The sequence below is a fragment of the Muscardinus avellanarius genome (genome assembly GCF_963383645.1).
Source record: "Muscardinus avellanarius genome assembly, chromosome: 8".
Taxonomy (NCBI): Eukaryota; Metazoa; Chordata; class Mammalia; order Rodentia; family Gliridae; genus Muscardinus; species Muscardinus avellanarius.
In genome coordinates, this window is record NC_137794.1 from 42,047,822 (window position 1) to 42,061,424 (window position 13,603).

General features: G+C 37.2%; 1 protein-coding gene across 2 annotated transcripts in view; it reads left to right on the plus strand.

The window, feature by feature from the left end:
* SLC35A1 (solute carrier family 35 member A1) overlaps positions 1-11,653 on the plus strand; it is a gene marked incomplete at both ends in the record, with an annotated part of 36,300 nt that extends 24,647 nt beyond the window's left edge. The window contains 4 exons of one of the 2 annotated variants that reach the window (XM_080699809.1): positions 4,800-4,866; positions 7,589-7,765; positions 8,215-8,349; positions 11,526-11,653. In XM_080699809.1, coding sequence (XP_080555935.1) covers positions 4,800-4,866; positions 7,589-7,765; positions 8,215-8,349; positions 11,526-11,653 — 507 coding nt within the window. The remainder of the gene's footprint in view (positions 1-4,799; positions 4,867-7,588; positions 7,766-8,214; positions 8,350-11,525) is intronic. The other variant, XM_080699810.1, reaches the window with a different exon arrangement.
* Positions 11,654-13,603: the final 1,950 nt, after the last annotated feature.

Genomic DNA, 13,603 nt, shown 5'->3' on the forward strand with positions numbered 1-13,603 from the left:
GGGCTTTGCTAAGTAGATGAGGCTGTCCTTTAACCGTGATCCTCTGGTCTCTCCCTCCCGAATGTTGGGATTACAAGCGTGTGCCACCATGCCTGGTGTATTCTCACTATTAAAGATAGGAATGGCGAGGGAGGGCTATTCTGGTAATTGATAATGAAAATAAAAAAAAGCCCTTAAAGTTTTTAAGGGTGAAACTTAAGGTACTTGACTTAAAAATATGCCTCTAAGCCGGGTGTGGTGGTGCACGCTTGTAATCCCAGCATTTGGGAGGCTGAGACCGGAGGATCGCGGTTCGTGGACAGCTTCAGCTTCTTAGAGAGGTCCTCTGCAACTCAGTGAGACCCGGTTTCAAAGTAAAGAATAAAAAATAGGGTAGGGGGTGTAGCTCGGAGGTCAAATACCTCTGGGTTCCATCCCCAGACCTGCAAAAAAAAAAAAAAAAAAGCCTCTAATTAATAATAATGCCAATTATTTCCTTAAAGGGAAGTAGAAGGAGGAGCTCTAGTGAAGTGAGCGACTTTCTGAAGGTCAGGGGGTTTTCTACAACTGAATGCTTTCTCCCGTGTTAGCAAATGAACCAGGTGTTTTTCGGAACACAAGGCAGCTGGGAATGTACAGAGAGTTTGTTCTTTTTTTAGTAGCTATATTCGTTGCCTTGTAGAAAAGTTGTTCTTAGGAATGAGTTTTAGTTAATATTTCCTTCAGATGATGTGGAAGCATGCTCATATTCTTGGTTGACATTTCAAAACATTTATCAAATCGGCACTGCATATTTAACTCAGTTAAAGAGCATCAAAAATAATTTGTGAAGGCAAACAAATGTTAAATATGAGCTTTAGGTAATGCCTCACACAGTTAGAAAAGGTGTTGGTGTTATAGGTAATATATGTGAAAAGCTATTAATTAAAAAGTGTAATGCAGTTAATCCTACTTTGGGCCACTCTAGAAAGTTCTTTCATATTTTAAGCAGAATGCAACGTCCTAAAACTACCTCTCATTGTTCTTGTTAGAACAACTAAATCCTTACTAACACAGTGCAGTGATCTTGTGACTGCTTGAAGGTTAATACCACCTCCCCACTCTCCAGGTACCCCGTTCTACTTAAATGACTAATGTTTCTTTCTGTGGCATAATTTTTAGGCAGAAACTTCTCAGCCTTTGCCTTCTGTCCCAACACTGCCTCACATTTCTCTTCTAGACGCACGGATCTGTCATTGTGCTAGTGTATCCTAAAACTTGATGCTGTCTCCACAGGTCACCTGAGCAGTGTGCGGCATAGCTTGGTGATTACCCATTTTGTTCTAGATAGTAGAGGACTGTTAAGTCAGCATAAGAGCATGTTGGTATCTTGGGGGAGCAGGGTGTCCGTTTTATACAATTGGCTATATGCAGCTCTATGTAGCTGTGTCACATAAATAATTTGCCTCAATTGCCTTGTAGAGTGAACCTAACCAGATGCAGTATGTTTATATTTATTAGGCTCATCTCGTTAGCTTTGAATCATGTTCAGCTTCTTCAGCTTTTTCCCATTATCATTAGCCTTTCCTTTGAGTATTACGCTTTCTTGAGTGGATAAAATGTACCTTCTTGGTGTTCAGTGAAAATTTTGGAACAGGACCAGAGTGAGTTCTATGGCTCTGCCATATAGGTAGACCTCAAACTTAATTTTTTTTTTTTTTTTTTACTAAAACATTTATTATAGGTCAGGAATTTGAAGGTGTCTTAGCTGGGTGCTCTGGCTTGAGGTCTCTTATTAGGTTTCAGTGAAGCTACTAGTTAGGCTGTAGTCAGCTGATAGCTTGACTTGGTAGAGTATGTTTTTATACTGCCAAACTTGATTATTGGATGATTGATTGATTTTGTCCTATTAATATCTTTCTGAGTGTTCATTGTACTATTATATAACTTTACTACATCTGTGTGTGTGTGTGTGTGTGTGTGTGTGTGTTATTGAGGATTGAACCCAGGGATGTTCTACCACTGAGTTCTACCCCTGTTCCCTTTTATTTTGAAACAATCTCTCTCTACCCAGGCTGATCTCAAACTTGTGATCTTCCTGCCATAAAGTCCCAAGTACTGGGATTACAAACCTGTGTCACCATACTCAGTATCTTTTGTTTGTTTGTTTATGGTACTGGGGATGGAACCCAGGGACTTGTTACATGCTAGGCAAATGTTCTACCACTGAGCTATGTTCCCAGCCTACATTTCTGTTTTGTTTGCAGATATTTGGGAAATCTGCCAAACCTTTTTTATCAACATTATTGCTATAGAATTCCTTTTATCACCTAATTCTAGGAATTCTTTCAATAAGAAAATTTGGGATGATTCACTTTTAAGGAGACCACTTTCCTTTGACAGTTTTTCAAGTCATCTATAAGTCTATTCTAACATTTTGCCAATAGTAGATAAAATAATAATAGCTGTAATCACCTGATGTTAGCGTTATTTTAAGTACTTTACATATGCTAACTCACCAAGTTGCTTGGTAAAGAGATTTCCGAGTTTATTTTATTTAGCTAGGTATTCTCATAATAACAAATCAGATGTCTTAGATATGTTTTCTTAAATGTGTTCATAATTCAAAAATGATTATTCACAGAGAATAATCACAGAGAATGATATATATGAGTAATCCTATTTTCTTGCTGCATACCAGTATTATCTTGCCCAATAAATATTCTTTTCTTCTTGAAAAAATATACTTGCAAAAGACTTCAGTGTTTTAAGGTCCTTTTCCTTTGCTTATTCTGAGTTTCCAGTTTCTTGATTCTGTTTTTAAATTCCTGGTTACTCCTCTTGGTGACCTGCGTACTTCAGTCCTTCTGTTTCTATAACCAGAGTCTGGTGAAGAGGCCCTGAGTTGGCCATACTGATTTCTTTAAGTCTTTTAAACTCTTCTTCAGAACTTCTTAATCTCTTGAACCATTTTTCCACTAGCCATGGAAATCTAACAGGAGGTTTCTTTTTGCATTTTGAGTCATTCAAGACTGGTGCACATAGACCTTAGCCATGTGCGTTAGGCTGTTGCGCATGCTAGGATGACTTAGTTACTTTCTTCACCATCCATCACTTTATCAGATATCAGACTTAAATCCAGATAAACAGCTTCCTTTACTGTTTTCCCAGCTACAGAGATTAAACTGACAAGAAAGCAAGTCAGATTTTTTTTTTTTTTGGTGGTGGTACTGGGGGATTAAATCCAAGGGTGTTCTATTCCTGAGATATATACCTAGCCCCCTCCCCCTTTAAAAAAATTTGAAACAGGGTCTTACTAAATTGCTAAGAGTCTCACTAAGTTGCTGAGGCTAGCCACTTAACTGTGATCCTTCTGTCTTAGCCTCCCAAGTATTGGGATTACATGCCACTATGCCTGGCTAAACTAAGAATTTATTACACTATTTTTAGCATTTTGGATTTCCTACCAGATCCAGCAGATGCTGGAATAGGTAAAATCTCACACTGCGATTTTTGCCTCTTAAATCTGTGCTATAGGTTTCCTAATATCTATGCCTGTATTAGGAAAGCATCCATGTTTTAATCAATTTCATTTTTCTTGTGGTACTAGGGGTAGAACCAAGGTGCCTTCTACCTCTGGGGTGAATCCCAAGCCCTACTTTATTTTTTATTTGGAAACAGGTCTCACTAAGTTGCTGAGAGCCTCACTAAGTAGTTGAGGCCGTCCTTGAACCTTTAATCCTCCTGTCTCAGCCTCCCTAGCACTGGGATTACAATCGTGTGCCACCATGCCCGGCTTCATGTTAATCAACTTAATAACTGTAGTGTAGCAGTGACTCTCAAATTTTAGTGTACATCAGAATCAACTAGAACGTTACTTAAAACAGATGATTGGGCCCATCCTCTTGTTTCAGGTTCAGTAGGTCTGGGGTAGGGCCTGACAATTTTCATTTCTAATAAATTCCCAGGTGATGCTGCTGCTGCTGGTCCAGGGACCATACTTTGAGAACCACTGGTCTACAATGTCTTCTGTTTTCTCCTTTTATCTTCATACAAACATTTTAGACCAAGCTTTCTCTCACAGGTACTTACTCTCCTTAAATTAGGCTTATTAATTTTGAGCAAGGTATATTCTTCTTGTTATATTATTGTTGAATATCAGCCCTCTAGTTTCAGTAATATTACTGAGATATAGTACTTAACTGTTAGGAAAGATAGATGAACGTTTCTGAAGCTTAGTTTAGGGAAGAAAGAAAGTTGAAACAGTAGGTTTGGGCCACATATACATGCATCTATTGGCACATTTCTCACAATATTATGATTATATATACTTGTCAAACTCTTATACATAAAACAATTTCAGAACCAGAACTGTATATAATCACTTTATTACTTCAGTATATAGCAGTGATTCTGGTACACAGAAGGTATACTATAGATATTTGATAAAAATTCAATAAAGTAGGCGTTCATAAAACCAGAACTTCATCCTGTAGCTGATAAGCAATAAATATATTAAATTCTTATCATTTCCAGGATTGATGCTCTAAGGACTTGAATTAGGGGGTGGCAGAAATTAAATAGGCCAACTGTGCAACTGGTATTAGGAAACAGGAGGTATTCATATTATATTATGCATATTCTATGTCTGATTTGAAGGATACAGTTTTAACTTAGGTGCTCTGGTTAACTTCTGAAATGGTCTTTTTGTTTTGTTTTATAAGAGTACCTCTGATAATGATTAGTAGAATAATAACACAGATTTTTATATTTACTTATTTGGACTGTTGGATGAATTGATTGCTAGTCACTAAAAATGGCATTTAAAATTATTATTACAGGTGGAACAGAATCCATTATTAGGATTTGGTGCTATAGCTATTGCTGTATTGTGTTCAGGATTTGCAGGTAATTCATGAAAACATTATTTTACCTGTTAACATTTATTTTTAAAACATCAAACTTTATTTACTTATTTATTGTGGTATTGATGCTTGAGCCTAGGGGCATTCTACCCCCAAGGTATATTCCCAGCCCTATTTTATTATTTTATTTTTATATTTTGTGGTATTGGGAGTGGAACCCCGAGGCTTTCTACCTCCAGGCTCTACTCCCAGCCCGATTTTATATTTTATTTGGAAACAGGGTCTCACTAAGTTGCTGAGAGCCTCACTAAGTAGCTGAGGCTGGCTTTGAACCTGCGCAGTCCTCCTGTCTCAGCCTTCCAAGGGGGGGATTACAAGCGTATGCCACCACACCCAGCCCCAGCCCTATTTTTTAATCTTTATTTTGAAACAAAGCCTTACTACATTGTGGACTTTCCTCACTAAGTAACTGAGGCTGGCTAAGAACCTGCGATCTTGGAGTACTTGGATTACAAGTATGCTCTATCACACCTAGCTTATAAAACATCAAACTTTACAAAGGGATCTAGTTTATCTTGCTTTATCATAATAGTTTTATTACCAGTAAAGATCTTTATCTTCTTAAAGATTTATGTCAGTTTTTATTCGTAAGCACCAACAACTTAGGAGCAGAAAGTAAATCATTCAAAACATAATATATTCTTTATTTTTATTAGAATTTTAAGCATTTTACTGTTTATGTCAAAATTGTATTTACACAATTGAAAAAATGGAGGGTTTTATATCTCTGATGTGTAGAGGGCACTAAACACTAGTATTTCCAGAAGGTAGAAATAAGAATAGTCTGTAGCTGTCTGGTGAATTCGCCACTGCCGCCGAGAGTAAGGCACTGCTGCCGCGCCCTCGGGCGTGAGGCCGGCGTATCTCTTCTATGGCTCTGAGCTCCGTTCTGAGTCCCCCTCCTCTCTGGGACTGGTACTGCAAGGAAAGATGGCGCCTGACGCTCCACACCGCGGCCCCGGCCGCAGCACTGCAGTCTGGTTTCTTTCTGTTGTCTCGTTTTTCCAGCCCTCTTTTTCTCTGTCCCTTGTAATTACATTTTTTGTTTCTCTGCTGATGGTGTTTTCTGGCTATGAAAGGCGCTGATTTTGTGGCAATAGAGATTGGTTGTTAGTGGGGCTCGTAAGCCCCGCTTTTCTCTGTTGCCATCTTCCTGGAATCCGGCACTTTCTAATATAAGTTCATCAAAATAATTTTTTTTCCTTAGATTTTTTAGTTGATGAGTACTTTAGTACTAGTTCCTAGGTCTCTTAATGTGTTTATGATTATAAAATCTTTAGTGTACTGTTAAACATACATACATTTGTTGTTGTTATTATTATTATTATTATTATTTTGTGGTACTGGGGATGGAACACAGGGCCATCTACCTCTGGGCTAAACCCCCATCCCTATATTTTATTCTTGTTTTGAGACAGGGTCTCACTGAGTTGCAAATGGCCTAAGTATCTGAGGCTGTTCACGAACTACAATCTTCCTGTCTCAGCCTCCCAAATGCTGAGATTACAAGCGTGCACCATCACACCTGGCTTACATGAATATGTTTAAATATAAAACTTAAAATAGTGTGTGTGACTTTTCAGGTTTGGGGAGTTATGTACTCCTTTGGAGTATCCGAAAAACAAACTATGGACCCTCAATACTAGAAAAATACACATACATACAAAATTAGGAGTTCATGGTCCTTCTGGTATTGTGTGCAAACCTGCTTTAAAGGAAACTCTTTACTCAGAACATTCTACTTGAATTTTATTTTCGTTGTGTCCGTACACAACCTCTAAGTGGTAATGATTATATGGCTATTTTGCCAAGTTAGGAATTTTCATCATTAGGTAGATACTGCAGGGCTGTGATTAAGATGATGCACTCCAACACTATAGTGTTTTCAGCTGACTGGTGCAAGTCTTTTATTGGCATTAGGTAGTATATAGAGCTTTTGTGATCCATTTTACTGCTACAAGAGAAACTGTTCTTAATAATTTAATAGTGTACTGTCAAATGTAGCTCATGGTTTCTTTAGTTTTTAATCTATATGCTTTATAAAATGCAAATTAATAATGTCATATGTCAAAGCCCACATGATAGCCAGGCATGGTGGCACATGCTTGTAATCCCAGCATTTGGGAGGCTGAGATAGGAGAATCGTGGTTCACGGCCACCTTCAGCTACTTAGTGAGGCCCTTTGTAACTCAGTGAGACCCTGTTTCAAAATAAAGAATAAAAAATAGGGTAGGGCATGTAGCTTGGAGGTAGAATGCCCCTGGGTTTCATTCCCAGTACTGCAAAATATACACACACAAAAAACCCCACATGATAAATATGGTTAACATTTGTTTGTTCTCTGAGTCATATACTTTATATATGACACTAGCATATATTCTAAATGAAAAACATTTTATTTTTTTTTATTATTATTATTATTATTATTATTATTATTATTATTATTATTTTGGTGGTACTGGGGTTCCTGGAAATCTTTCTACCTCTGGGCTACACTCCCAGACCTGTATTTTTTATATATTTTTTTAAAATTTGGAAACAGGGTCTCTTAAGCTAGCGAGGCTGGCTTCGAACCTGTGCGATCCTCCTGTCTCCGCCTCCCAAGCGCACTGATTACAAGGATGCACCACCACACCCAGTAGAAAAACATTTTAAATAAATTTACAGTACCATCTTTAATGCTTCCATGTCTAATTTTCTTTCAGGCGTGTATTTTGAAAAAGTCTTAAAGAGTTCAGATACTTCCCTTTGGGTGAGAAACATTCAAATGTATCTATCAGGAATTGTAGTGACATTAGTTGGCGCCTACTTGTCAGATGGAACTGAAATTAAAGAAAAAGGATTTTTCTATGGTTATACACATTATGTCTGGTTTGTCATCTGTAAGTATCCAGGAATTAAAGGTTCTGAGTAGATCTTTTTTATGTTTTTTTTAATTAGATACCCATTTTAAGCCTTTATAGCATTTTGAAATTATTCCTTTGATACTGCAAATACCAGTTTGAGAATGTAATTTTGGTTTTATTGGTTTGCTTTTGTGGCATAGCTATCTCAAAGCAATTTTCTATTCACAATCAGAAGTATCTAATGTGCTAGCAATAAATGTGTACAATTCAGTAGTAGATTACAGAGCCCTTTGGGCACCTGTGAAACAATGTTATGTAGGACGTACTATCAATTTTAGTACAAACTCTCAAAAGACAGCTTCTACAGAAAATAGTATTTTCCTGTTCCTACATAAATTAGTGTGTCTGAGGTGAAAATTGCCTGACCATTATGGAATGTTTCATGTGACTGAATGTTGAAATTTCCTTTCTTTCTGTATCTCAAGTTCTTTCAAGTGTGGGAGGCCTCTACACCTCTGTTGTGGTCAAGTACACAGACAACATCATGAAGGGCTTTTCTGCAGCTGCAGCCATTGTCCTCTCTACCGTCGCTTCAGTGATACTGTTTGGATTACAGATAAGTATGTCAGAGTTCATGTTAAGCTGTTCACATGGAAAAACCCGTCACTTCTGCGATTCATTTAATCTTTTATTAAAAGTGGCAGTCGGCCATATTTTGTTATTACTCTTTTTGTTGCTGCAGTTTGTAGCAGTCCGTAATTGCGTGGAATATGAGCAGTACTTAGGCTCTTTAAATGGTCCTAGGCTGAAGCTGAGGGAGGCAGAGGAATGTACTCTGTGGAAGTCTCTACCTGTTCTGTGTGAAAGTGAGGGAGCTACTCAGGTACTGAGAAGAGATTTATTTTGTAGCCCAGCTGTCTTTTTTCCTGAGGTTCTAGATACAGGATGACATGAATGATCACGGTGAACAGTTGGCCTTCTGAAACTGTGGCTTCTGCATCTGTGGATTCATTTCCCATGGATGAAAATGTTTGGAAAAGATTACATCTGTGCTGAATATGTACAGTTTTTCTTGTCATTATTCCCTACACTATGTAGTATAATAACTATTTAGATAGCATTTACATTGATTTAAAATATATGGGAGAATATTTGTAGGTTATATGCAAATATGCCATTTTATATATGGGATTTGCGCATGCACAGATTTTGGTATCTGAGGGTGGTGCTGGAACCAGTGCGCCATGGGTACTCAGGGACAACTGTAGTATGATTACATACTCAAGGAAACAGGAGGCGCTTGGGCAATGATTACTTTCAGCTATGGAATTAAACTGTGTAGGCTTATTTTGAAGGAAGCAAACATTTTTCATCTCCCCATTTAACTTGTATTTTCCTGTTTTAGACTTGGTTGGGTGTGAACTGGTATTGAAAATATAATCCAAATCTAGATATTGCTTATAAATATACCTTTTGTTTCACTTAATATGTAATTGATACACATCTGTTATTCTGGCTGGCATGCTGGAGCCACTGCTTGCTTTCTTCTAGTGTAACCTACCTTGGCTCTCACATCCACCATTAAGTTGGCTTCTGAATTACTTAAGCAATAACATGGGCTTTTTTCTTGGTGATGGTATTAAGGTATTGAACCCAGAAGCATTCTGCCTCTAAGCTAGACTCGCAACCCTTTTAATTTTTTATTTTGAAATAGCGTCTAAGTTTTCATGCTGTGGGCCTTGAACTTGTGGCCTTCTTGTTTCAGAAGCATGGGGTGGGATTTGACGTGCACCATTGTGCCTTGTCTTGGACTTTTCAAGGTGTTTTTACGCCATGTAACAATGATTTTATTGACTCATTATTATAAACCAACCCATGAGGAAAATCTGTTAAATGTTTACTTAAGAAACAGATCTGAGCCAGGTATGGTGATACACGCTTGTAATCCCAGCATTTGGGAGGCGAGACAGGAGGAACTTGGTTGCCGACAGCCTAAACTACTTAGGCCCTTTGCAAGTCAGTGAGACTTTGTTTCAAAATAAAGAATAAAAAATAGGGCTGGTGGTGTAGCCTGGAGGTAGAATGGCCCTGGGTTCCATCCCCAGCATCTTAAAAAAAAAAAAAAAGATAAGATCTGACTTGTATTTATCTTTTGAGAACTGACTTTTTATAAATGCAAATAGGTGAACTGTAATGTTGCATAAAACCATCTTATACTACAGTTCAAATCTCACCTATATCATTTTTTTTTAGCTGTACAGCCTCAGGTTATATAACCAGCATCTGTTTCTTATCTGTACAATGGGAATAGTGTCACTGATCTCTTAGGGTTGTCTTAGAATAGCACCTGACATAGGAAGCTGTGTTAGGCCAACCACTTTGCCATTTCAGTTTTTGGTATCTCCAGACATTCCCTTGTATGTTTGAACTTTTAATTGTATTCTGATTTGTCCTTATGATCAACATAATCCAAATTTTCTTGCTAATAGAATAAAGTGCTTTTGGTCAATTTTCTGTCTTAGCAAAGTCTTTCAGTTAACTATCTAGATGTAAGATATAGATTGCCCTTTTTGATAGCAAAGCTTATCTTTTCTAGCTAGTAATGAACTTTAAAAATCATAGTTTGATATCATTTTTGTACATGCCTTTTTTTTGTGTGTGATACTGGGGGTGGAACCAGGGGCTTTTCTACCTTGACTATACTCCCAGACCTATTTTATATTTTATTTGGAAACAGGGTCTCACTAAGTTGCTGAGAGCCTCACTAAGTAGCTGAGGCTGGCTTTGAACCAGTGCGATCCTCCTTGTCTCAGCCTCCCAAGCACCAGGATTACAAGCGTGCGCCACCACGCCCAGCTTTACATGCCATTTTTTAAAGCTATTAAGACTGCCATTGTATTCCATATAGAATGTGGTTCAATATAAGCATTTATATAATGCTTATATGTCAAGTTTGGACAGTTACATTTCAGTTTCTTATATCTCAATTTTCAGGATCAAGTGAAAAATAGGAGAAATCTATCAGGAAATGTAATTTTATACAGTAAATCACTACCTTATCTCCTACTTGGAAATTTTCAGTGGTTTGAATAATTGGTCACCTAGCTTTGAACTTTACTCAACTGTCCTTTACTCTAAACTTTTCACAAGTTTCTAATATCATGGAAAAGCCAGATCCCACTGCATTTTCTTTTTTTGGTACTAGTTATTGAACCCAGGGACATTCTACCTCTGAGCTATACTCCCAGCCCTTTTTTAATTTTTTGTTTTGATATGGTCTTGCTAGATTGGTAAGAGTCTTGCTACATTGCTGACGACATCCTCCTGTCTCAGCCTCTCAAGTACTTAAGTACTGGGATTACAGGTGTTTGCCACCATGCCCTGCTTGTGTTTTCCTTTGTATACACACACACATGTGTGAGTGTGTATGAATTTTAAAAATGTATATTTATGGACATTATTATTTCTTAAGAAGTTTGTAGTCTAAGCTAGTGTGTGGTAGTGTACACCTGTAATCCCAGTACTTGGGAGACTGAAATAGGAGGATCGCAGGTTTGAGGAGAAATGAAGTCCATGACCAGTGATTTCTGATCGGTTCTTGAAATCAAGATTAAAATCAGAAATCAAGATCATTCCCTTGATTTCTAAACCTTACCATCATAAAAATATAACATTTGGCTTTATTTCTTTTGTGATCTGACAATGTAAACCCATAATTCTTCAAAAGCTAAACTGATCATTGGTATAGAGCTTTAAAAACATTAAGTCCAGATTAACTTCCATTTTCTCTTCTCAGCACTCACCTTTGCTCTGGGTGCCTTTCTCGTATGTGTTTCCATATATCTCTATGGATTACCTAGACAAGACACTACATCCATCCAACAAGGGGAAACCGCTTCAAAAGAGAGAATCATTGGTGTGTGATTTGAGCCTCAGAAGAGATTCCTGCTGTGACTGAACTGTTTGCATTAAACTAGAGCCTTAAGTCAATCCCAGAAGGTAATTAACTGTATGGCAGAAACGTCAAGAAGGAAGATACGTGAGTGGGATGGGATGCTAATACAGCTTTATTGAGGGAGGGCCTGTTTGGGGTCAAGCTGTATTGTTCTAGAATGAAGGATTTTTATTATTGTATATATGTACATAAGAAGTATAGAGATGATATGGTATTAAAATCACATGAAGCTACAATATACAAGTGAGAAGGTATGGGAAAATGTTTGAGGGTTAAAGTGCCAAAGCCATTTCTGTACTGTTCCCTTGTTCAGGTACCAGGGGAGAAAGACACAACCTCTCCTTGTTCTCTAATTCATGTACAGTATTTTTGTCCCAACAGCAGTAAAGACCTAGCTCTTATAAAAACAGGCAGAAACAAGACAGGCTAGTGCAAAACAAGACAGGTTAGTTCAGAAACAAACTGTGTAACTTCTCAAACAGAATCTATTTCATAACTCAGACAATGGTTTCTGGGTGGTGACAGAGTCTTCCTTTAGTGATGTATTTGTGCCATTCATTGTCTGGTTCATATTTCTTTGCTGTTAGATTATATACTTTTCTTCAAAAAAATTTCTAATGTCATTTTTGTACCTTTTTTTAAAGTATGGTTAACTGTTGGGCTCTCAATAATTTGTGAAATTTTAGTGTTTTTAAAAAATTTCTATAATGTTAATGAGAAAATTCAGCAATAAACTTAATTTATTTATATGAATTCTGTTTATTTTTGTGTCATAGATTTGAAAATTAAGATAATGCAAAACCAACAAAACCAAAGTGTTATTTTTCTGTATGTGGAATTGTATCAATTAAGGTTCTTTGTTTGCAAATAATAACTTCAAGATAATTCTGGTAAGCTTTAACCAAAAAAACTTAAAAGGACTTCAATTAGGGTTCTAGGTTTTAAGAATTAAGGAACGGTGTTTTGCTGCTGCTTTTGTGAAGAATTTGTCTTTTAACTGGCCCTGTATTATTTCACTCAAGGTTCCAGTACTCAGGAGGTTGCAATTAATCTGAGAAGGAGAAAGTTTCTCAAAGAAGTGAAGGGGGATATTGGAATGTAAAACATGTCCCTTCTGTATATTTTTACTTCATGGTGGGTATGTGCTAAGGAAATTTTAATGCTACATTATGTAGAAAATTAACAGTTTAGGAGCCATTTCATTTAAAGTTGAGACTGCATAGATAAGTCTTTTCTAGCACTAAGAAGGTAAATCATGCTTACTAGTATAAAATGACATTTATTCCAACGGAAGAAGCTGTGGTTCACACTAATTTTTCTTCTCATTAAAAAAAAAAAAAGATCATTAGGCCGGGTGTGGTGGCATACGCTTGTAATTCCAGCATTCGGGGGACGGAAATCGGAGGATCGCGGTTTGCGGACGTTGTGGACGGCCTCAGCTACTTAGTGAGACACTTTGCAACTCAGTGAGACCCTTTTTCAAAAAATAAAAATACTAAAAACAAGGGCTGGAGTGTAGCTCAGAGGTACAATGCCTCTGGGTTCCATCTCCAGTACAGCCAGAAAAAAAAAAAAAAGATCATTGGTATTCAGAAGACATATATTAGAAAACTGGAATAAATTATAGCAGACCTGAATGGAAATGCTGGCAGAGGATATCTTGCTGATCGACATATCACTTCATACTTAAGCTAAACTTATGTTACTGAATCAAGTCACACAAAATATACCTAATAGGCAGAAACATGGAAAAGACATTTAAAAAACTCCATTCCAAATTTAACTTCTGAACTACATTTTACAAGAAAGATCCTAACACAATTTCTGTATAAGTAATTCCTTGCTGTTCAGGTGTACTTGGTTCCTAGACTCACTGGAAGTTACCAGTGTGCATCAACTAAAAACTAATGTGATTAGTT